The sequence below is a fragment of the Microcebus murinus genome, chromosome 8 (genome assembly GCF_040939455.1).
Source record: "Microcebus murinus isolate Inina chromosome 8, M.murinus_Inina_mat1.0, whole genome shotgun sequence".
Classification (NCBI taxonomy): Eukaryota; Metazoa; Chordata; class Mammalia; order Primates; family Cheirogaleidae; genus Microcebus; species Microcebus murinus.
The window spans coordinates 44,255,444-44,281,252 of record NC_134111.1 but is presented as its reverse complement, the minus strand read 5'-3'; the positions used below and the strand labels follow the sequence as shown (position 1 = coordinate 44,281,252).

Below are 25,809 nucleotides of genomic sequence, written 5' to 3'. Positions count from 1 at the left end.
CACCTCAAGCATGTATCACTCCTGTGTGTTAGGAACATTCCAATTCCACTCTTTTAGTTATTTTTAAAAGATACAATAATTGTTAACTATAGTCACCCTATTGTGCTCCCAGATGCTCAGTCTTCTTCATTCTCTGACTGTATTTTCTGGATGAGGCAGGGAACCATCTATTTTTCCTCTCACTTGTCTTTTCCACATAGGATACTAAAAGTAGTCCTAGTAACAAAGAGAGAGTAATTTCTTACAGTTACTAATATGTAATAAGACGAATAGTTACTAATAAGATTGGTGCTGGGAATAGGTCCTCTATATATGTACAGTTCCATAATGTAGTAAAGAATAAATGTCAATTTTAAATAGTTTTCATATTCAACTAAATAAATTATCCATAAACCTAATGTTTTGGTTTACTAAGACCCAACGCTTTCTTGATACATATAGTAGAAATGAAAATACAGTGCTTATTTTTGACTAATTAAAAAAAAAACCAAAAAAAAACAATCTTTGTGTTGTGTTCATGGGTTTCTAACTATATGTATCTTCTTGACCTGACTCTGAGATTCTCCAGGAGAAATCCTGGTTTCTTCTTGGTCCATATATACTCTATAATGAGAAAATAAAATTAGCCTTTTTTTAATAGAATATGTTACAGTTAACTTTATATACTCCTATCTTCAAAGCACTGTTCTTAGGTGTACCTTTTCATCAGAATTTCTTATTACTCACCTTTAATCCCAAATTTTTCCTAAATATGCCATTTTGTGGAGATCCATTTGCAAACTACTTCTCAAGATTAAACAATCTGTATATTCCCTGCTTTATTTATGTGAAATATAAATGAATTTTTAGGTAAATATGATTGAACATGAGACCATATATCTTGTTTCTTGTAACCAGGCAGAATGTTCTAACTTTAAGAGCCAATTTTATTTTGAAATATTTGAGAAACTGGTAGTGTTTCTATATCTAGTTGAAGGATTTCCCTCACCTTGGAAACTTAGTGAATTCAATGCTTAAGTAAATTTACTCTTCTCAAATACATAATAAGCATTTCCGTGCTTCTTAAACTTTAAAAAAAGTTAATAATAATTTTTAAATATAATTTATAAACAATTGTGTGTCTTTAGAAAGTAAATAGCAACTCAAGTGCTATATAGAAATGACTTTTTAAAATACTTTATTAACCTCAGTAGTTATTTGGAAAATCATCTATTAAGCTGTCTTCTTGTTGTTCAGATTTTCATGTGGCCGGGTGTCATGCCTGTAATCCTAGCACTCTGGGAGGCCGAGGCAGGTGGATCGCTCGAGGTCAGGAGTTTGAAACCAGCCTGAGCAAGATCAACATCCCATCTCTACTAAAAATAGGAAGATTCCACAGACCCATTTAATTTTAAAAGGAAAAAAAAAAATAAAAAAAAAATAAAAATAGGAAGAAATTAGGTGGACAACTAAAAATACATAGAAAAAAATTAGCCGGGCATGGTGGCACATGCCTGTAGTCCCAGCTCCTTGGGAGGCTGAGGCAGAAGGATCACTTGAGCCCAGGGGTTTGAGGTTGCTGTGAGCTAGGCTGATGCCACGGCACTCACTCTAGCCTGGGCAACAAAGCGAGTCTCTGTCTCAAAAAAAAAAAAAAGATTTTCATGTCAAATGTTTGTGCTATAAAATCTCATCTTACCAGTCAGGAGGATAGTTATTTTTTTACATGACAAAATCACTTACAAAGTTTTCCAGGGTAACTGCTTGGTAGTTGGCTGAAGCATCACAGGAGAGGTGATTAAGTTCAGTCTTAAACTGTGTAGGGGAGAGCATTAGTCAGGCAAAAGAACCCTGTTCAGAGTTGTTGGAATGTGACATGAGCAAGAAATAGATTGAAACTAAGTAAGGTGAGCAGGGACCAAGTCAGAGTCCCTAAGACTTCATTTTGTGCCTGTAGCCTCTTTACATATCTTCATAGTCAAAAGTGGCATTTTCAGGATTGTTTCATATGTTTAATTATCATAAAAATACATCATAAGAATGTAATTATTATGCTCTCAAGTAGCTCCCAAAGTCTGTCTCTTTTTTTAATGTAGAAATTAATCTTAGCCTCTGCTCACAATTCTTTAGACCAGCTGTCCCCATCCAATCTTTTCCAGTAAACTTCCTCTGTGCTTGGATCCCCAAGAGGTCTATGTTGTCTTTCTAATAGTGTTTCTTAAAATTCTGGTCTGTGCTACCAGTGACCTCACCAAAGCTATTTCTTTTGATTTCTCACCCTCTGCTCTATGACCAGTCGGTGCCCCTGTGTTAAGTAATCCTTTTTTAAGAGTATGTTGCCTTTGGCAAACTACACATCTTTATACAATTTTCTAATTATTTTTTCTTTTGATCTGGACATCTGGTTAGTTCTTTGATGTATTGTTCAGTAGGATCCAGAATTATTTGTTTTTCCCTAGAGAAACTGAAGAAGCATTTTTTAATTTATTCATTACAAAAATTCTTAATGATTAAACTGTGTGTTTGTTCCCGCTCGCGTGCATGCGTGCATATTTGTGAATGCATACCTTCCTAGGCATCTCAGCACTTATTTCCTTAACTTCTTGGCCATATTGGATGTGACTAATCACCCCTTAATCTTGATTTTTCTCTCCTTGGTCTTGTTACTCTTTTTGTATCTCAACTCCCTTCTATTTTTTTTTTTCTTGCCACTAATTTTTTTCTAAACTTGAAGGTACTGAATCGCTGGTCTTAGCTTACATTTACTGCACTTTTTCAGAGAAGACATCTATCATTTTTTGAGTTTGTGGACTGATGGTTCTTAGCTGTAGTGGTTTGAATAATATCCTCCTACCCCGAAAGATATGTCCTAGTCCTAACCCTACAAGACCTGTGATTGTGACCTTATTTAGAACTAGAGTTTTTACAGATGTAATCAAGTTAAGAATCTATAGATGAGATGATATCATCTTCAATCTAAGTTGGGCCCAAATCCAGTGACTGGTATCCTTATAAGAAGAGGAGACACATAGGCATAGAGACATAGAGGTAAGATGGTCATGTGAAGATGAAGTCTGAGATTGACCTTATGCCACAGCCCAGGAATGACAAGAGCCACCAGAAGCTTGAAGAGATAAAGGAAGATTTCCGCCCCTAATGCTTTCAGAAGGAGCATGGTCCTGCCAACACCTTGATTCAGACTTCTGGCCTTCAAAATTGTGGAAGAATAAATTTCTGTTGTTTTAAGCCACGCAGTCATTGTGGGCAGCCCCAGGACACTAATATATCAACTTTGTAATTCCAATCTCTATATTCTTCCAGTTGTAGTTTGGATTGTTTATTGATTCATCACTACTAGACATCAGCATATTTAAAACCAAACTTTTTTTCTCTCCCAGACTAAAAAGCTAAAGATCATCTTTGATGTTTTTTTTTCTTTTTTATCTTTTCCGTTTCTAATTAGAGACCAATCCTTCATTCAGTCTCTCTTTGTAATGTCTTCCACTCCTTATGCTAAAGTTATGCCTAGAGAAATCCAGGGCAGAGTGTAAGCAGAGAACCAGTATACTTGTCTTCAAAATACTCTTAATGTGGCAAGCTGCCACATATATATTTCTTAGTTATCACTTCCCAGTTCAGAAACTTTGGATAGCTGGCTGTGATTTTTCTGGATCTTCAAGATACTCTACAAACCAATCACAATTTTACTTTTGAAATTTAATTCCTCATCATTTTTAGGATGCTTCTAACTCTAACCAGAAGATTTGACTCGTCAAGGCTCATGCAATATCCTGTTTCCTATCTTTTCAGAATGGAATGAGCCCACCTCCATCTTCTCCATTCCTGCTTACCCATTCAAATGATTCTCCTTCTTTTACCTGCTTCATGGAGAATTCTCTAAAGATTCCAGCACAGAATAATATTTTTTAAAATTTTTTATTTTATTATTTATTTATTTTTTGAGACAGAGCCTCCCTTTGTTGCCCAGGCAAGAGTGAGTGCCGTGGCGTCAGCCTAGCTCACAGCAACCTCAAATTCCTGGGCTCAAGCAATCCTTCTCCCTCAGCCTCCCGAGTAGCTGGGACTACAGGCATGCACCACCATGCCCGGCTAAGTTTTTCTATATATATCAGTTGGCCAATTAATTTCTTTCTATTTTTAGTAGAGACGGGGTCTCGCTCTTGCTCGGGGTGGTTTCGAACTCCTGACCTTGAGTGATCTGCCCACCTTGGCCTCCCAGAATGCTAGGATTACAGGGGTGAGCCACCGCGCCTGGCCGGCACAGAATAATCTTTACTTTCTCTGAATCTCTCTTGTGCCTTTTTGGTTTAATTTATATAAATGTATAGGTAGTATATTACATGATATATAATTCTAAAGATAAAAAGAAGAACGTAGTGAAAAATGCTTCTTCCCTGCCCAGAGGCAACCACTATTAAGTTTCCTGTGTATTTTTCCAGAGATAAAGTATGCATGTTTTAGCCAGTATTCATGTACTATGTTATACTTCACTTTTTGGTAGTGAATGACTTAATTTGGATATCCTTATCAGTATGTAAAAGGCTTCCTCTTTTTAAAGGTTGCATAAATTGCATTGATGAATATAACATGATTTACTTGCCTCATCCGCTAAAGATAAACGTTAGGGTCATATTATTGTTGTTTAAAGCTTGTAGCATTATTAAATTTTACGTTTTTCATCATCTCACTCAGAGGGCAGAAATTATGTTTTCCAGCAAAATTCTGTAACATAGTAGGTGTTCAAGAGAATTAATAAGTAACTATTATCAATTCTTCCAATAGTTACCTAGCTTTCACATAGCCAGGTACATACAGTATATATAATGAGAATGTCTGTCATACTTTTATCACAAAATTTTTGTATTTCATTTGTATATCAAGTTAATTTTCAGAAGTACTTGGATAACTTAAAAATTGCTTATATTTACTTTCTTAGTTATCAAACCACATGATTTTAGATATATTTTTCTTAAGCTTTTACAGAAAAGCCAGAATTTTGGTAAGGTTATATTGAAAACTTAAGGATTAACAAGTAAAACATACTACATATTTTTATATATATATATATTTATATAAATACATAATGCATATAAATATAATTGAACCATGAATTAAAATTGCTTATAAAGCCAGATGCAGATATTCAGGAAATTCAGCCAAATATGTGAATTTATGGGTGAATTTTACTTATTTTAAATTTAAAATCAATGATAGCCATTATATAACTATAAACACATCTATTTTAATAATTTAGTTTTGAATTTTAAAAAGTCACTACCTTTAGTGATTGAAGGTACCATCATGTTGGGAAAGACATAAATGGAAGAGAAAAATATATGACCAAATGAGTTCTAAGTTCATGAAGAAATTTTGGATGTACTTTTATGTAATAATTTTTGTTTGGAATGCAAAATAAACCACAAGGGTGCGCTGTTTAACAGAAGTACAGCATTCTGATTTTTCCATTTCTTCCCCCAAAGCATCCTTTAATAAACCAGATAGAAAATACTAGAAATAGTTACATTATATTAGAAATAGAAAATGCTTATTGCATGTGAGTGAAGAAACAGAAAATAATAATACAGGGCAAAGTGATTTATAATTAGGATTTTTATTCATTTTGAGATTTTATTTCATGTTGGTGCTCTTTTAAGTAGCCACTGATACTATGTTTGCTTTAGTCAAAGTTTAGTGATAAGTTAATCTATCTGTAGCTTGGAAAGAACTTGGTCAACCAAATCTATTTTATACTTCTTGGCTATCTACATTTAGTTATTTGCCTCATTCCTCTAAGACATTTCTCAATACTGTCAATTAAGGTATTTGGATAGTGATTTGGGACCTTATACTGAAAATATTCACATAAAAAGCTGTTGATTTTCTGAGCTAATTTTGACCACTGATTATACAATTTCCAAAAAGGATTCAATAAAGATCCAAATTAGTAAAACAATTTAACATAACCTTTCTTGGAATATTTCTACATCTAAAATTATTTTCTCAATTTACAAAACAAATTACAAAGAATACATGTTTCACTATCACTACTACAATGCCCTTTTTGTGTCCCTAAATTTCTCTGTGCTACTCTCTTTCACATGATTTTAAGGCTCATGCCATTTTCCCTATAATGGTGAATATGTTGTCATCTATGAAAATGTTCTATTGGAAGAGAAAACTTTCCTGTTTGAAATTTTCTGGCAGTTTTTCTTGATACTTTTTGAGCATTTCGTGAATATGATTCTGCCTAAGGATTTGAAATGCCACTTGTAGAACAAGATACATAATAGCTCATGCTGTTAGTTACATGAGCCATATTACATGTATGACTGTATAAAATGTACATAGTTATTTATAATATTGTCATTTGTAAAACAGTAAGTCAGAAATGCAATGACATTGGCCTAATTGAAAGCTACTTAGGATTCTGGGATAAAATGAGTTCAGAAATCTAGTTTCTACACCACATTTGCTGATCCAAGTGTGTATCTAGGAAGAACACATTTAAGAAAGCCAATGGCCAAAGGATGTCTTGATGTTATTGACAAATTAGTCTCTTAACCCTTTGTACTTGCTTGCTTTTTTCTCATTATCCACTGGACATTATCCACTGGACATTATCCACACTTGACATCCGAGTGCAAAGGGTTAAGCCTGTTTTACATTTGAAGAAGTAGAAGAAGAGTTGAAAAGAAGTTGTGGGTAATTCTGACCTACAGAATTCACAGAATCTTTTGGAGAATTTTTCATTTGGCACATTTGGTATGACTTTACTGCTTGGAATTATGTATATATAAAATGAGCAGCTTTTCCCCTGGCTACAAGTATGGTACATCATTTTCTTTGGGATATTGGGTTGTGACTGGAAACACAGTGAGAAATGATCTTTGTTGGACATTTGTTTTGGCCTCATTTTGCATTCTGCAAACACTCAGATGTTGAGAAATTGAAACTTTCTGCCATCTAGCATTATGCAAGTGAAATTTAATACCCAGAGTATTAGTTTTTTAAATAACTGACTTAATTTTTTAAAAATATTTTACATTATTCACCTTTTACTCAATTTTATCTTTTAACATGTGTCATGATTTATAAGCAGATAAGATGATATATTACCACATGTTTATGAAATGTACAGCTATATATTTTATGAAATGTACAGGTACATATTCTTATTTTACTTAATTACTTTGTGTAAAGCATGTAGGATTAAAATTAAGGTTGTGCTTCTCTGTTGTAATATATTATGTATTTGTAATCTTTAAGAAATACACCTCTTTTCAGACTTTATCCAGGTTGTCACATAGCATTTTATTTTCGCCTCCACTTTCCTCTTACATTTATTATACAGAGGGTGGACCACACACATATTTCTACAATTGCTTAGGAACAGTGGTTACCATGGCATTTGCAGTTTGATATATGGAATACAGCTGTCTGTACTTCCAAAAATATGACTGGTTTCATTCAGTAGAGGAATATATTAGCACAGTATAATATTTAATCTGCTTTCCTTTTTAAGGATTTCCCAGATATAATACATACTTAGTCATTATAGTTTTCATCAGATTTTCAAGAAGTCATGATCATAATAACAAAAGCAATGGTGAATGCTTATATAATGCTTATTTAGTGTCCCAGACAAGGTTCTAAGAACATTATTCATTTAATCCTCATAAAAGTCCTCTGAGCCATTACATTTCAGGTTTCTGCCAGTTTTACCTCTGACCTAAAAGTAAAAAGCTATGCTCATTATAAAGTTGTTAGACTTTAAAGAAAAATATTATTCAAAGAACAGTAGGTCTTTTGTGGATTTAATATGGATTTCTCTTGCTTATCTATTAGTATACAAAACATTGTACCTCTCTGAAATAGCACACTGAGTTAATAAAATAACATTGAAAATAGTAGTCAGTGTTAGGAGGCTTCCTTTACCAGTCCACACAGTATGAGCTTTACTTAGCCTCTCTACCTCTGTGATATTTGGGACCTCATGGAGACACTTGCTTTTCTCTGTGTTAACAGCAGCCAGGGAAGAGAGAAAGCAGGTCACTTTCCTGGAGTTACAGTGATAAGCTTATGGGGTCACTTGGATAATGCCTGCCATACAGCCTTGACTCCTTTTCTAGAGAAACTGAGATTAGCCCCAGTTTGTTCCCTTGATTGCAGCTTCCCTCTGGTAGAGGTCCTAAACTCAGTTAACCTGTAGATTTTTTTTATTTTTTTTTTTTGAGACAGAGTCTCACTCTGTCGCCTAGCCTAGAGTGAGTGCCGTGGCGTCAGCCTAGCTCACAGCAACCTCAAACCCCTGGGCTCAAGCAATCCCACTGCCTCAGCCTCCTGAGTAACTGGGATTACAGGCATGCGCCACCATGCCTGGCTAATTTTTTCTATATATATTAGTTGGCCAATTAATTTCTTTCTATTTATAGTAGAGACGGGGTCTTGCTCTTGCTCAGTCTGGTTTCAAACTCCTGACCTTGAGCAATCCGCCCGCCTCAGCTTCCCTAGTGCTACCATTACAGGCGTGAGCCACTACGCACGGCCAACCTGTATATGTTTTATATTCTCCTACCTTCTCCCTAGAAACCTCTCTCTATATCCACACTATGATCACAGAGAAGCATGGTTACCACTGTACCCTGTCTTTTAAACTTGATCTTGGGCTATGTTTTCTCCTGGTTCATCCTGTCTTTTTTCATCCAGGATTACTTCTGGGCTAGGCCCCCATCTTTGGGCTTTAAAAAAATGTTATAAGCAAAGAGTTACCATTGATAGGGCCTGTTATATGCTATCTCAGTGTTTCAGAATTGATGAAAGTACAGATTGCTATCAGTGCTATCCATGTTGTCAATGAAGAATCTTAAAACAAGTTTATATAGAGAATAAGAAATAGAATATATAAGCCCTAGATTTTCAAGAGTGGGGAGGACGTGCCACCCATAGAAGGAGATTCAGGATATTGGAAGTAAACTTGTCCCATTCCACCAAAAGATAGCATTTTATTTTTCAAAAAACCATCATAACAAATTGACTTGTGTGCTTTCATCCAAAATAAGCCAAAGTGTGTGTGTGTGCTTGCAGCCATGAACACAAGCATGTGTATGTACAGGTATAAAAGATACATGTGTTATGAGTGGACACCAAAACTTCTACAAGGTAACCTATATTTGTTGGGATTTACAGTGATTTTTCTTTTTTTCTTCATCAATGTATGTATTGTTTGTATTTCATATGAGGGTGTGCTAATTTTTTGATCAAATCAACCATAAAACTGATTTTATTGTGATAAAAAACTGACCTTGGCACCTTTGCCTATTTTGCAAATTCAGTATAATACCTCGTACTTCTCTATTACATTCATTATAGTATAATTATATGTATAATAATATTGACATTGAAAAAAAATTGACTTGTTTAAGCTGTAAAATTATTTTAAAACTCTTCCATCAAGAGTTAAGAGTTAAAATTTGATCCTCAGATACATGGAAAGTTCAGTCATTGGGACATAATTCATAATAAATTAGGTAGGATAAACCTAATGTCAATTCTAAGATATTTTATACTGTTTCATAGTACTAACTGGAAATGTCCAGGTTGGAGAAGTATGATGTGAGTCTGTCCCTAAAGGAAAAAAAAAAAAAAAGATTCCACGATAGGGGAAATGCAGGGAAGAAAAAGGATTTTAATACAAATTTAAGGGATTGCTTACATTCTCTCCACTAACACCAGACTCCCCATATGTGAAAATCATATTAGAAATAACCCAAAACCTATATTTTAAGTGAGTCTAAATAAGTAAATAATAAAGGAATAACCCCAAACCTTCTATTAGAAACATTTAACATCATTGAAGTTAGGCTATATTATTTCTGTCCCTTAATTCAATTTTTAAGTTTTTCTATTTGTATTTTCTCATTTAACTCTTATCTAGGATACATTTATTTCAATGATCCATATCTTATAATTCAACTATGATTAAGTGACAACTGCTCCAGAGCTAGTGCTCAGTTAATCTATTGAATGCCATTTAATTCTATTTTCTTCAGCTAAATTTAATTTCATTTTGAATCAGTAAATTCTGATCTGGGTGTGAATTCTAGGGGATTAACTATCTGGCATAGCTTTTATCCTGACCTTGCCACTTTCATTAGTGTATTCTGTTTCTCCTTACAATACTTCCCTTTTCACAGACCATAAAATTTGGTGATGCACATTCCTGTTAGAGGTGCGGTTTTGGTTTTCATTAATGGCGGGCAGACTTATCAGCGACTCTAAAGTAAATAATTGACTCTCTCTAATGATTAACCAAAGCAGTTTTCCCTAGTAAGTAGAAACCTCTCTCTTGTCTCATTTTGGATTTAAACCTTTTAGATTTAAAAATAATATGAACCTGTTTTTAAAAATGTCATAATTTGACCAAAGGAAATATATCCTGTTGGTTAGAAGCTGAAGACAGTTATAAATAGTTCTTTAACTTTGATCCTTCACATTAAATTTGCTTATGAAATATTTCAAATTTGTACACCATAATACACATCCATGTACTCGTTGCCAAGATCTGACAAACTAGTGTTAAATATTTAATTTTTATTAAGGTCCTTTATGGTATGATGAGGCAACCTTGGTTGACTTAAAGGTGGAGATTTTGAGACACATAATGAATGTTTATGCAGTGGACTAAGCACAGGTTCCTGAACACTGGGCACTGTTGAGTTTTAAGGTTAATTATTACTGTGACTGGTTCTAATAGGACTCCCACCCCCACTATTATCAGTATATATAAGGGTAAGGGTAGTATATCATCCTTTTTTTTTTTTTTTAATTCACTCAACGAATATGTATTGAGAAACTGCTGGGAGCCAGACATTGGTCTGGAGATACAGCAGTGAACAAAATAGGAAGGGACAAACATCCCTGCCCTTATAGCCAACCCTAGAGGAAGCGGACAATAAACAAGGCAAATAAGTCAACTACATAGTATGTAGTTGTATATAGAGTATAGTATGTAGAGAATAGTATATAGAGAACTGTTAAATGCTGATCATAAAAAATAAATCTAGGAAGGCGCATAGGAAGTGTTGGTAGTCAGGGACAAGTTCATTAAAAAGGTGGCATTTGAGAAATTACCTGAAGAAAATCAGGGAGTAAGACTGAGTTATCGAAAGAAGGAGCATTCTAGGCACAGGGAACAGCAAGGATGACTGCCCTGAGGTGGGAGCTTTCCTGCTACTGTTTTTTGTTTTGTTTTTTTTTTGAGACAGAGTCTCACTCTGTTGCTCTGGCTAGAGTGCTGTGGCGTCATCCAGCCTAGCTCAGAGCAACCTGAAACTCCTGGGCTCAAGCGATCCTCCTGCCTCAGCCTCCCGAGTAGCTGGGACTACAGGCATGCACCACCATGCCCGGCTAATTTTTTCTGTATATGTTTTTAGTTGTTCAGTTACTTTTTTTCTATTTTTAGTAAAGATGGGGTCTTGCTCTTGCTCAGGCTGGTCTCGAACTCCTCTCCTTGAGGAATCCTCCCACCTCGGCCTCCTAGAGTGCTAGGATTACAGGGGTGAGCCACCGCGCCTGGCCTAGTTTTGAGGAGAACAAAACGGCCAGTGTGGCTGGTACAGAGTGAGCCACTCCATACTCAAAGAAGGTGGTCAGAGAGCTCTAGTGGCCAGGTAATCGACGGCCTTATAAGGGAAATCATTAGTGGGGTTTAACCAATGTGACCTAATTTGACTTACATTTTAACAGGATCCTTTTGCTGCTATGTTGAAAAGGAATCATAGGGAAGCAATGTGGAAGCAAAGTCCAATTAGAAACTGCTTTTTTTTTTAAGACAGAGTCTCGCTTTGTTGCCCGGGCTAGAGAGAGTGCCGTGGCATCAGCCTAGCTCACAGCAACCTCAAACTCCTAGACTCAAGCGATCCTGCTGCCTCAGCCTCTCAAGTAGCTGGGACTACAGGCATACGCCACCATGCCTGGCTAATTTTTTCTCTATATATTAGTTGGCCAATTTCTTTCTATTTATAGTAGACACAGGGTCTCGCTCTTTCTCAGGCTGGTTTCGAACTCCTGACCTAGAGCAATCCTCCCGCCTCGGCCTCCCACAGTGCTAGGAGTACAGGCGTGAGCCACTGCGCCTGGCCTAGAAGCTTCTTGATGACAATGCAAACTATGTAGTAGCAGTCAAGCTGGATACTGGATGTCTCTTAAAAGGGAGAATGCAAAAGGGTGGACGCATTGTGGGGTGTGAGAGAGAAGATGGGGGCACATGGAAAGGTGACCTGCTCTTTCCTGAGACAGGGATGACTGTGAGAAGAATGGGATTTCGAAGGGAGTGGTAAAGAGGGATTGTCAGGAACTCAATTTTAGACATGCTAAATGTAAGTGGCCTTAGACATTAAGGGGAGATCAGAACCGAGGTCCAGGATAGAGATATAAGTTTGGAATTCATCAGCATATAAATAATACTTAAAAATAACAGAATAGATGAGATCACCAAGAGATGAGCAGAGATAGTAAATATAACAGAATACGCCTAAGGACAGAGCCAGGGCAATGTTTATCAAGAGACAAAAAGGAGCCGACACAGAAGCTGGAGAGGACTGATCTGTGGAGAGTAGGGAATGTGGTACCATGGAAGAAAAAGCATTTTAGCAGCGTGGACAACTGTGTTTAATGTTGCTAACAGGTCAAATAAATGAATTCTGAGAAGGGGCCACTGATTTATTTATGGTCAAAGTCATTGGTGATATGGATAGGAATACTTAATGGATCAAGGGCTGAGAAAAATCTAATTGGAAAGGTTCAAGTGGAAAAAAAGAAATTGGAGACACAAACTGTGAACAACAGTTTTAATTAGTTTTGTTGTAAAGAGAAAGAGCAAAGATGACGTGACAATTGGCCAGGAGGCACCGTCCAGCCTGCTGAGGCAGGATTGTCTTAGAGTCTGCTGACAGTCACGTGCTATGAGTGTGAGCAGTGGCTGTGTGTGGTCGGTGACCTCAAAGGACCTTGCCTCGGGTAGACATATAGATTTTTGCAATGGTTTTCACTGATCCACTGGTGCTGAAAAGAGATAGATTAATCAAGCCAGCTGTTAACGTGCAAATAATCTTCTCTTTTTCATCCCGTACTTTAAATCCAATAATTTCTCCAGATTTTTCTTAAAAAGTTAGTTTTTAACTGTATTACTTATGAGTCCTATACATTACAGCTGCTTGTTCGCATGTCAGTCTCCCATCCTAACCTATTTCTTGAGAGGAGCTGTATTATTTTTCTTTAAATATCCATCCCTAGCCCAGCTTCTGCATGTGGCAGATGCACCGTAAATGTGCAGGACTGTCATGTTCCATGTTGGTATATGATGTGTTTGACATAAAAGTTCAGTGTCTTCCTCAAGTTTGCTATTAATTTCTAAATATACGATTGTGTTTGGTCATTTTGTTTTCCGTAGAGTCCCAGTGGAGCAGGCATGGTGAGAACAGGCTCACTGCAGCTCAGGAGCACATCCGGAGGGAACTCATCTTTGAGAAGGACAAAGCGAAAAGCACCTTCCCCACCCTCCAAATTACCCCTGCATCAAAGTGATAAAGATAGTCAGGGGACTGGTAATGTTAATTTTCCTGTTAATAAATTTGGGTTGTGTTTTTGTTTAATACAGACAGTAGAAATGATATAGGTTACAAGTTCTGTCTTTAATTTTGTGATGATAATAATACCTAGGCTTTAAAAATAATTCCTTAGTCTCACTTAGCTGCCTTTTAAAAATCTGCAACATAACAAAATGCCAAAACTGTACGGCTCCATTATCCTAAAATAAGCATGGTATAATTCATGAATTTATTCAGAAAGATCCTGCCATTTCAGGATTGACTATATGTGGGAAAGGGAATCCATGTGGATTTAAGGTGTTTCACAGCTGGATAGTATTATATAAAATGGCTTCTAGCAAGGTTAGGGCTCATTTCCTTCTGAACTATATAAAAATAAGTTAAACTGTTAAGGAATTGTTTCATTTGTCAGTGGGACTTTATAAGTTGTGTTGCTTCTTTTTTTTAGTCTTGCAGTCAGTAGATGGAATTCCTCCAGACAGTGTTTCAGAAGCAAGCTCTCCTGAGGGGCTATCCAGCCCAGGTATGACACTTTTACTCCACATTATGTAATTACTGAAAAAGAGCCTTCCTGACAATTGAGAAATGAATCTAGTTGTAATGCTCTGAATATGAAAGAGATAAGATATTTTGGCCTCGTTTCCCAAATTTTATACTATGAAGTGAATTCTCTCCTCCCTCCCTACCAGGATTAGAGTATGAAACGGGCAGAGATCAAAACTTCAGTTCTGGCCGGGCGCTGTGGCTCACGCCTGTAATCCTAGCTCTTGGGAGGCCGAGGCGGGCGGATTGCTCAAGGTCAGGAGTTCAAAACCAGCCTGAGCAAGAGCGAGACCCCGTCTCTACTATAAATAGAAAGAAATTAATTGGCCAACTGATATATATATAAAAAATTAGCCGGGCATGGTGGCGCATGCCTGTAGTCCCAGCTACTTGGGAGGCTGAGGCAGGAGGAGGATCACTGGAGCCCAGGAGTGTGAGGTTGCTGTGAGCTAGGCTGACGCCACGGCACTCACTGTAGCCTGGGCAACAAAGCGAGACTCTGTCTCAAAAAAAAAAAAAAAAAAACTTCAGTTCTGGAATTATACCTTGAGTACTTTCCCTATTTGGTCTCCTGTTTTTCCTTATGCATTGTCAGTTTAACATTTATTAACCTCCTTCCCAAGAGTAATGACACATCATAGTTAGGAATGTATCTTGGTGTATGCAGAAGAAAACTTTCATAAAAGTGCAAGCACAATTTCTTTATGCAACTATTTCAGGTATGAATTCAACATACGAACTATCCTACTCTTGATGATAAAAATTTGTTACCATGAAAATGTTTTCTATTGCAGAATCTGGCTCTCATTGTGGATTCTCCCCAAACAAATGAAATGTCAGTACAAATAAAATAATGCAAAGCTAATACTATGGCCAATGTTTTCAATAGCTATTTAGAAGCTATTATTAGTATAAAATTTCTTAATCTTTAAAGTTAATGTGAGATATAAATGAATGTGATACACTAATATCATACCAAAATAGAATATGATTATGCTAGTACTTTCACATGGGATAACTTGATAAGTATGAAAATTGCTTAATATAACTCTACCTAATTTTGATAATTAATATTCATAAATATAGGAAATATTTAGGAGCACTTAGATGCTCTTTGACTCTTTCATCTTCAAGTGATAATTAGGGATTTGGAATTTTAACATATATGTATAAGAATTCTTCCCTTCTCTGTGACTTAAAATATTACTACTAGATAACTAGTAATGATTTTTCTCAGCTCTTATACAGAATAATATCAATGATACCGTTTTGATCCACAAAGGAAATTTACTGAATAATGTTAACAACCACAACTGTGTAGTGAAATTAGAAGATTCTGAAGTATTAGGAAAAGGTGTGCATGCTGTTCAAACTTTGCTTGATATCTGTTTCCTTTCTTTTTTTTCCATGTTACCTCCTCTCATTTAATGCATGGGTAATTGTGAGCTGACAAATCCGATTTCTTCCAAAGTACTTCTTGCTCTCTTCTGGCCTTAACTCTGTTGTTTAAGTGCCATTTCCACAGATTCTACTTCTTTGACAGAAGCCTCCCTTGGTCCTGGGCTCGTCAGTCATGAAGAGTGCACTGCCCCCAACCTGACGGAGGAAACCCCTGAGTGCCCTGGAACACCTGAGGCAGCAGTAGCATCACCATGTAGGTGGTTCGCTTTCTTGGCTGGTGCTTTGTGTAATGCAGATTAAGATGTTATCAACTATTGATTTTGGTTACTGATCTGAGCCCTTGTGTAAAATGTCTCATAAAGAAATAAGAGTTTAACATTTTCACTTGAAATTTTATTCAGGTTTGGAGTTTGCTATTTTCCCCAACCATATAGATGACTGTGACAAAGTGTGAGATTAATAAAATCAGTGGTTCTGAAGAATTTCAGCTTCTATTTGGCTTTCTGCTTTTTTGGGAAAACCGATCTTTATTATTTTTGACGTATAACTATATATAATATATATAAAAGAATATTTATATATTCTTTGTTGAACTCCTTTGTTATCTATGCATGGCTTATTTTATATAGTAGTATTTTTAATATTTTTATTTTAAAATTGTTGGAACTATTTTGTTATAAGATGACAAAGCTTTATATTTAGGTAATACTTGAATTTGATCAACATTTTACCCAATTTTTCATTGACTCAGAGTATTGATCAGGTCAAAACAGTTGTTTAAAATTAGTATACTATCACATATTGCTTGTGGGAATGCAAAATTATATGGCCACTTTGGAAAACAGTTTGGCAGTTTTTGTGTTTTTAATAAAATTTAAACATTCATTTTCTATATGACCCAATAGCCCCAGGTATTTTCTCAAGAAAAAGAAACAAAAAACTCTTGCACACACAAAAAGAGCTGCCCAGTGGGTTATCATAGAATTTTTATTCATAATTGCCAAAATTTGGAAATAATACAAATGTCCCTAAACTGAGGGAATGGGTAAACAAACTGGTTTTTCGGTTTTTCCATGTATTGAAATACTATTAATCTAGCCATAAAAAGAAGTGAATAACTGATCCATGCAACAGGATGACTTAAATCTTGAATGTGTTATGTTAAATGAAGAGGTTAGACTCAAATGGCTAAAGGGTGTATGATTTCACTCATAGGACATTCTTGCAAAGGCAAAACTGTAGGGATAATGGTTGCCAGAGGCTAGAGTTAGTGGCAGGGGTTGATTGCCAAGAAGCATGGAAGGATTTAGAGGGTTGACAGAATTCTTCTATATCTTGATTGTGGTGGTGGTTACAAAACTACATACGTCTGTCAAAACTCAAAGAACTATGTTCCAAAAATGCTGAATTTTATTGAATATAAATTGTACCTCATTTTAAAAGATGAAAAAAACAAACAAACAAAAAACCCACAACCCTGGCACCAACTATAATAGTGTTTGACACAAAAATTTTTTTTTTAATGAATGAATAAGAAGAGAAAGTAGTGCACTAGAATGGATTTAATTTAATACAAATTTCATAGATTCAATTTAATGCTATTCTCTTTTAACAAAGATTAGTAGTTTTTAGGCAATTTTTCCTATTTTGATGATCCTTAGGAAAAATCAGGTATTCAGAAAATCCTAATGAAACTTTAAGCTTTAATAACTTAACAAGTAAAATGTCTTTGGCTTACAAAATGTCTTTTGAAAGTTTATTTAAGAGTCCAGCTAATTATTATTTTAAAAATTTCTTCTTCCTCGCCAAGATTGCATATGATGAATGAGGCAAATTAATATTCAGGATTATATCTGCCTTTCTTTGTAGCTGGAATAAACTCTGATTATAGCCTTGAAGAGATAGATGAAAAGGAAGAACTGAGTGAAGTGCCTAAAGATGAGGCTGAAAATATTTCTCTGAAGTCACAAGATATTCCTTTTGTATCTACTGATAAAATAAATGCATTGAAAAATGATCCTGACTCAGCCCTTGGCAATGAGAGTGGAAAGTCCTCACAAAACTCCAAGGAAGAAAAACACAAAACTAGAAGCACAAATGGACAGTAAGTAGTCCATTTGCCAGAGGTGTTGGTGGTGGCTTGTTTAATTAATGCTAGTCTTCTGAAATATCTGATATTTTAAACACAAATATAGTTGGCCCTTTGGTTTATACGCCATCCCTTTTTACCATCATGATAAAAATGTTAATAAAGTATCTCATTTCATGTAATTATGTTCAAAGAAAATCAAATGTGACAGTTCTATCCCTGTGTCAGATAAACTATAACATGTAGTTCATTTGTATGACTCAAAAACTAAAGTCTGTGTGTTTTGCCTATTACATATGTAACATAAATTTAATTTTCAGTTTTCACCAAATACTCCTGAAGAATTTCCACTGACTGGTATATGAAAACAATTCTGTATATAAAGTGTGATGTTAAATCGTCAGTATTATTTTGCAGTCAACTTTATGATGTGGTCAATTTTCCATTTGATACTAGGAATGGAAAGCTATAGTCTAGTCCACATATATTATGTTTGAAATGTAACACCAAGAATAAAGATGAAATTAACCAAGCAAAATAAACATCTTCATCAGAGGTTTACTATAATTTGCATGGAATTGTCTCCAAATTAAACTATTCTATCACCACAAAATCAGTGAGGGCAATCCACATTCTGATTTATGCAGTTGATCTTGCCAGATGTAAAACTAAAATGTTTCATTTTATTTCCTTTTTCTTTAAAAGACAAATAACTGATAATAACAAAATAAAGACACTTTTGGAAAGGTGTCCATTTTGCCAAGCTTCTTATATTTTTCTTTGTAATCGGACCGCCACATGAAAGCCAATGTTTCATAGCAGCATTTCCTCTCAGTTGTATTTTTTTCTTTGCTATTAACTTTCCAGTGTTTGGCAGGAAAAGATGATTATTTTAGTCCATCTGTCTTTGGAAATTATTGCCTGATTTCTTTGTGTGTGTGTGTGTTTGAATAGTATCAACATATAATATACAATATCATATCTTTCAGAGGACCACACAGCACAATATATGATACAAGCAACGAAGAGTTGGTAGTTGATAGTGTAAGAAGCTCAAAGTCTTTGGGCCCAAACCAAGAGAATGGTGAGTTATGTAAACACGAACAGCCAACACTTTCATAATACTATTATATGACACGCATGATTCTTAGTACTTCATATGTATTAAGTTATATAATCTCATATGTTAACTCATTTAATACCTATCTCATTTGTGGGTATTATGAATACTATTATTTTTAGTCCCAATTTACAGAGGATTGCATTGAAGAAATATTAAGTAACTGAGCTTGAGGTCCCACAACTAGTAACTGTTGGACCTAGGATTTAAACTCAGTCAGTATTACTCTAAAGTGTGCTCTAACTTATGTAGTACTTTTTTAAAAATTATGTCTTAGAGATTATCTAATTACGATTTTAGATCTTAAAGATTATCCTCTATTTATCTATTTGTGGTCTATTTCTCTTTTTTCTGTCTAGCCCTCTAGTTCAAGCCTGTTTTACTTCATACTCAAGTTGCAACACCTTGGATGAAACTTACCTGTGTGATTTTTAAGGTCCAAACTATCTAATTATATAACCTTATTCACCACCATTTACCAATTCTCATATCCAAATCAAGATAATTTCTTCTTTTTCTCATGATATAATTTGTTCACATGTACCATTAGACCTATATTCATGCTGTCTTTGCATGGAAAATGATTTTCTATCTGCTTTACTTATTCAGTTTCTATTCAAATCCTAACATTTCATTTATTTATTATTTTACTCGATTATTAGAAGCCATGTAATTCTGTATTCCTGACTCCTTCAACTGAATTGGAGAGTTTGGGATCAGAGAAATTTTAATACTTTTTAAAAATTCCTCATAGCATCTAGTAGAATACTGAGACACTCTTAAAATATATACCAAGGATGGAATTTCAGGAAAATAATTCTATGCAAATAGAAAATTCAAGGAATACTCAGTGATATTTTAAGGGGATAAGAAGCAAATGGCTTATGAATTCTCATAGTCCAATCTACTATGTTAATATAAAATACTAGGTTAAGATTCCTAGAAAACATGGGAATATACTATTCATATTTAGATAAGACATGGATAATCCCAATGTTATATATATATATAATTTTAAATGTCTGCTATGTGTGTGTTAACTTGACTATGTATGCCTCTGATTCATTTTCCCATACCTTCAATACCATTGTGAGATACCATACTGAAGAAGGTCTAAAAGTAATTTCCCCATTCTTTTCCTCTTTATCCAGTTTTTCACAGCATATACTATTATGGCAGTAGAATCATAGAAATCATGATTTATTGATTTCCTATTGAGAAATCATGATTTAAAAGCTGCTGCTTATTAAAATAATAGTGAAATTGAGTCATTTTTATCTACGATTTTGACATCAGGTTAGGGCTACAGTCACAAGAACACTTATGTAATATTTTAATTTGTGCAGGAATTGCAATGACCTTTGTCCACTGTAGGTGTTTTTAAAAATAATTTCTATTATTCTTAAATTAGTTTTATTCTGTTTTCTTTTTTGCGTACCCTTATCTAAATCACTAAGCTAAATCTAAATCACCTACACTTAATCTAAATCCTTTCATAAGGTGGCAGATGTCAGTGTCAGTTTTGAGTAGGGGGTGGGATAATACAGAAAAGCTACCTTCTCCCTCTACTGGTCATCCTTGGAAAGTGGCCTAGCCGTCCATAGACACTTGTCAGATATGTATCATTGTCAAATATGTATGAGGATGGATTCTAAGTGTCCATCCTGACAATCATTGGGAATAATTGTGAAATATTGATGAGACATTCAGAATTAGACAATGGTAAAGTAGGTGTAACCCGCCAAAAATATGAAAAAAAAGAAATGTAGAGTTCTAAAACCAATAAATTAGGTTTTATTATAGGGATTTTATTTTAAAATATATTTTTACATTGATATGCTTTCTTTTGGGAAATGTTTCTATTGTGTGAACTGGGAAATACCTATGTTCAGTGAAAAATGAGAAATAAGCAAGAGAGAAGAAAATACATTTAGGCTCATTTCCTTCTGCCAGGGACCATTAATTAAATACTTTTATGCTCATAACAGGGTTCAGAATAGTGCTTTTCATATAAATAATTAAAAGGTACTTATGAACCAAGTAAATTAAGAGACAGAGTGTGCTGCTTCTATGGTTCCTAATCAGAAGTGTCCTTAATTTTGTAAATCATAGAAGTCAGTAATTATTGGTCATTGACAAAAGAAGTCACCAAAGTAGATGACACATATTCTGATAATCAGGAAAGAATAAAAATGAATTCCATTTTCAGATTTTATATTTAATGAATTTTACAACATAATGTAGAATATTAACTGCCATGACCACAAATCTGTGCAATTAGCCAGAGTTTAAAAGTGTAAAGGTATTTTAAAAAATGATTCATATACAAATTTCCCTGACAACATGATTTTTTTTGGCATGCATGTATCTTTTTTCTCTCTCTCTTTAACAGAGCAACTATATTATATAGTTCATTACATTTTAGGCAGTGCATTGATCTTAACTTCTTATAGGTAATAGTGGTTGATGATAAAACTACAGAGAAATACTTGACATCATTTCATGATTTGACACCCAAGATCCACATTTCTCTTGTACTGTACAAACTACTGCCATATCTGAAAAGGTCACTAAGGTTTTCAAGATAAGGGTGTAGTGGTCACGTAGGAGGCATGATTCTTCAGGGCATTTGAATAGAGGAGCACAGCACACAAATGATTAGTTCAGTACAAGGCACATGGTTTAGACTCATAAGCCTGTGTTTTCTTCCATATGCCTCATGCCAGTGCTTCGCCATCATGTTGTTGACTGGAAGCTGTTGCTTTGTTAATCTAGATATTGGCAAAGGGATTTTCATTTTTAGGAGGTTTGAATTAGAATCAAGAAGAAAAGTAGTGCAGGGGAGAGGGAGGTTGCTTTCTCTACTTTGATTCTGACTCTAGAACAAGGATACCATTTTCCCACAGAGAAAAATCTAAACCAGCATGACTGTTTTTATGTAGTTGAAATCACTCATGTTATGAGTAAAAATAGAGTTCTCTTAAAGTTTTTAGCAAGGGCACTTAATTAACAAAACAATCAACTTAGATTGTTTTTACTTCAAATCTTAAAGGTAATTTTTTCTCTTAGATGCCTTACTTAATTTAACCTGACAACCTTTGCTGGGCTTTTTTTCCCCCTTTTAATGTTATATTTAATGAAATATAAATATATTAGGGCTATAAAAGAGTCAAAATGGAAAAAAATAGTGGGTTTTTTTTTTCAATTTTTTTCCTTTGCCATTATTAACAATGACTGAAAATATGATGTTTTCGCTTCTAAGAAGAAACATAGCTTCTGTGGAGTGATTGCTGTGATCAGTACGCTATCCTAATGAGCATGCTATATAAATGGCACATAAAATATATATAATAATATAAAGTATAAATAATATAAACACATATTTCACCTATTTATATCTGAGCAAGCTAAGGCTCAGAGGGGTTAATTAGCATGTCGTATGCCACTACTTCCCTTTGTACAGTTAGTTGAAAATTATCTGTAGAATTCAACCTATTTCAGATTGGGGGAAGTTGTTATTGAAAATTTGAAGGCCGGGCGCGGTGGCTCACGCCTGTAATCCTAGCACTTTGGGAGGCCGAGGCGGGCGGATCGCTCAAGGTCAGGAGTTCGAAACCAACCTGAGCGAGACCCCGTCTCTAAAAAAAAAAAAAAAAAAAAAAAAGAAAATTTGAGGTTTTCTACTTTTTTTTTTCCTACACTTAACCTGATATTTTTTCTCTCAATAGTTCAAAATGAAATAATTGTCCTTCCAAAGAATACAGAAGATAATGTGAAAAATGGAGTGAGGACGACAGATATCAATGTAAGAGGTGTTACCAAAAGTAACAACATGGACAGGGAAGTTGACAGACTGTCAAACTCCCAGGCATGTGAAACGGATACCATTATAAATCACAAGGAAAACCACGTAGCAGCTTCATCAGTACCAGATCAAAAACTGAAACAACCCAGTGCAGAGAAGACAAAAATGCAAGATGCAGCAATTCAGACAACTCCTTCCTATAACAGTTTTCACAGGAATCACCAAGATCAGAATTTGTCTGACCTCAAAGTTGATGAAAGTGTACAAATTTCAAATAATAACAAATCAACTCAACACTCGTCCTTATGTCCACAAGATTCTTTGGCTACCTCAAGGGAATTGAGGAGCCAGGGCACCCTAATTATACAATCAGGAGGTCAACCCACCATAAAAGATCCCATTTGTGCACGTGGTAATGAAGATCTTTTGCCTCCTACAGATGGGATTGACAAAAATTCAACTGTTTCTTACCTAAAGAATTATCCATTTTATAGACAGGACTACAATCCCAAACCAAAACCTTCAAATGAAATTACAAGAGAGTATATACCCAAAATTGGAATGACTACTTATAAAATAGTGCCTCCCAAATCCTTGGAAATATTGAAGGACTGTGAATCAGAAACCATAGGGTATAAAAATGATCAGGAGATACATACTGTAGGAAAGCACACTCAAGAGAATGTGAAAGAAACTGCCATCCAAACAGAAGATCCTGCTATTTCTGAAGTTCCAAAGGAACCACCGCCGGACCTTAAACCTAAACCTAATTTGAGAACCGAGCATCAGGTACGCAGTGCTGTGAGCCCAACTGAGGATGCCACAGTTAATCCTCTGAAACCTGCTCCCAAAGTGACAAGACACGCCGCAACAGCTCCTTTTGCGCCAAATTTGGAAGATATAAACAATATTTTGGAATCAAAATTTAAATCTCGGGTTTCAAATCCCCAAGCCAAACCAAGTTCTTTTTTCCTGCAGATGCAGAAGAGAGTATCAGGTCACTATGTGACATCTGCAGCTGCCAAAAGTGTCCATGCTGCCCCTAATCCTACACCAAAAGAACTGACGAATAAAGAGGCAGAAAGGGATACGCTGCCTCCTTCGGAGCAGACTCTTTCTCCCTTAAGTAAAACAACTCACTCTGGTCCACCACCCCATGTTAAAAAAACTGATGATGACATCGTCAATCAGAAGCCTGCTGAAAGCTCTCCTCCTCCCATAGCTCCCAAACCTGCGACTCTTCCCTCTAGTCAGGTAGCAGCACTAAATCTGAAGACTTTGAAAACTTTTGGTGCCCCGCGACCATACTCAAGCTCTGCACCTTCGCCGTTTGCCCTCGCTGTAGTGAAAAGGTCACAGTCTTTCAGCAAAACACGCACCGAATCACCCAGCGATGGTGCATCTGCCCAACCTGCAGCCAACACAGAGGAAGGGAAGACTCATTCGCTAAATGAGTTTGTGGACATTCCACAATTCGGTGGGATTGATAAGGTAAATGCCGCCTTTTTAAAAATTAAGGATTCAGATTTAACAACATGGTAAAAATGGGGGTTAAGGAGCATGTTGGTATGTTTGTATGCTACTCCACTCAGAATCCATATTAATCTTATTATCAAGCTATTACAGGGAAAAGAGAGAGACAATACATAGAATCTGATTATTTACTCTAACAATTATTATAATACATGTAACTTGTTTGGGTATTATTACTATAAGCTCATCTTATATAATTAGCAAATGTTTTAAAATTACTTTGCTCATATATTTGTATGATGCACTAGTTTATGGCTCTGTTTTCCTATGTTTTATCTTAATTTGTTTTCACCTTTTCTGGATGCTCTGGCTTAGTTTATTTTCTTCACCAATTTTACAATACTATATAATAGCAAAATAAATAGTTTTGATTATATAGAAACAAATGGTATCAGAGACTAAATAAAATAATTGGGTATCTCTCAGTTTTCCATCATGCATACACATTCAACCTCAACGTATCAAACATTTTTATATATAAATAAATTGAAAGTTTTAAAATGTAATTTTCTTGGCCAGGCATAGTGGCTCATACCTGTAATCCTAGCACTGTGGGAGGCTGAGGTGGGAGGATGAGTTGAGGTCAGGAATTTGAGACCAGCCTAAGCAAGAGTGAGACCCCCTCTCTAGGAAAAATAGAAAAAAATTAGCCAGACGTGGTGGCACATGCCTGTAGTCCCAGCTACTTGGGAGTCTGAGGCAGGAGGATTGCCTGAGCCCAGGAGTTTGAGGTTGCTGTGAGCTAGGCTGATGCCATGGCACTCTAGCCCCAGCAATAGAGCGAGGCTGTCTAAAAAAATATATAAATAAATAAATAATAAAATGTAATTTTTTTAATTCCCCTTTTTGTCAATTCAGTGTCAACTTTTCCAATTATAATATGTATGTTGACCAAAATATCATTTAACCACTATGTAACTTAGTGTTTGGTCAACTGAATGTTGTATTTTGCTAGGTTCAGATAATATAGTCAAAGGAAAGGATGAAATTAACAACATGAATCATGATAATCCTCATGCAATTTTTAAGAAATACTTTGTGTACTTTTTACTCTGATAGTGTTTAAAGAATACCTTCATATTTATGTGACAGTTCCAAAAGTATTTAATACTACTTTTTCAAACATTCCTAGAGTAAGAGAACATTAACCATATTGCCAAGTAAAGATTTTTCCATAATTCTAAAGCAATATTTATCTTGAAGAATATTTCTTCATATATTTTACATTCATGTCTATTACTTTGATATAGCATCAGGACAAGATGTGTGATACAGAGATTAATTCTTGGAAACAAAGCCTGTGTTTTTTCTTGGAATGGAATACCGTTCCTAAACAACAGGAGCCTGATTTAGATAATACAGTTTATTTAAGTCATTGCCTGAGCCCTGTTTAGCTCTTTTTTTTTGTAAAGATATTTATTTGGCAGTGTGAAAAAGACATTTTTAAAGATTACTTGATAGCATATACCAGTTTTATCATTTACTAAATATTCCTTCCTAAGAGTTTAATTAAATTCTTCAATTTGGAAGTTCCTAATTTTTATTTTTAGTCTCATGGAAGAAATAAAACGTGGTCAGCACTTAAGCCCTGTGACTTCCAGAAACACAACATAAGCTATTGAAGTGTAGCATAGTAATTAGTATTCCTTTTTATGAGATATATTAGATTTGACCAATAAGAAATTGCCAGTATTTGACTGTTTTGTACATT

General features: G+C 35.2%; 1 protein-coding gene across 4 annotated transcripts in view; it reads left to right on the top strand.

The window, feature by feature from the left end:
- Positions 1–25,809, top strand: part of COBLL1 (cordon-bleu WH2 repeat protein like 1) — a 186,222-nt gene that overhangs the window by 116,619 nt on the left and 43,794 nt on the right. For all 4 annotated transcript variants that reach the window (XM_012750024.3, XM_012750025.3, XM_012750028.2 and 1 more), the window contains 6 exons: positions 13,451–13,604; positions 14,056–14,130; positions 15,694–15,804; positions 17,421–17,655; positions 18,630–18,724; positions 22,489–24,056. In XM_012750024.3, the coding sequence (XP_012605478.2) occupies positions 13,451–13,604; positions 14,056–14,130; positions 15,694–15,804; positions 17,421–17,655; positions 18,630–18,724; positions 22,489–24,056 (2,238 nt within the window). The remainder of the gene's footprint in view (positions 1–13,450; positions 13,605–14,055; positions 14,131–15,693; positions 15,805–17,420; positions 17,656–18,629; positions 18,725–22,488; positions 24,057–25,809) is intronic.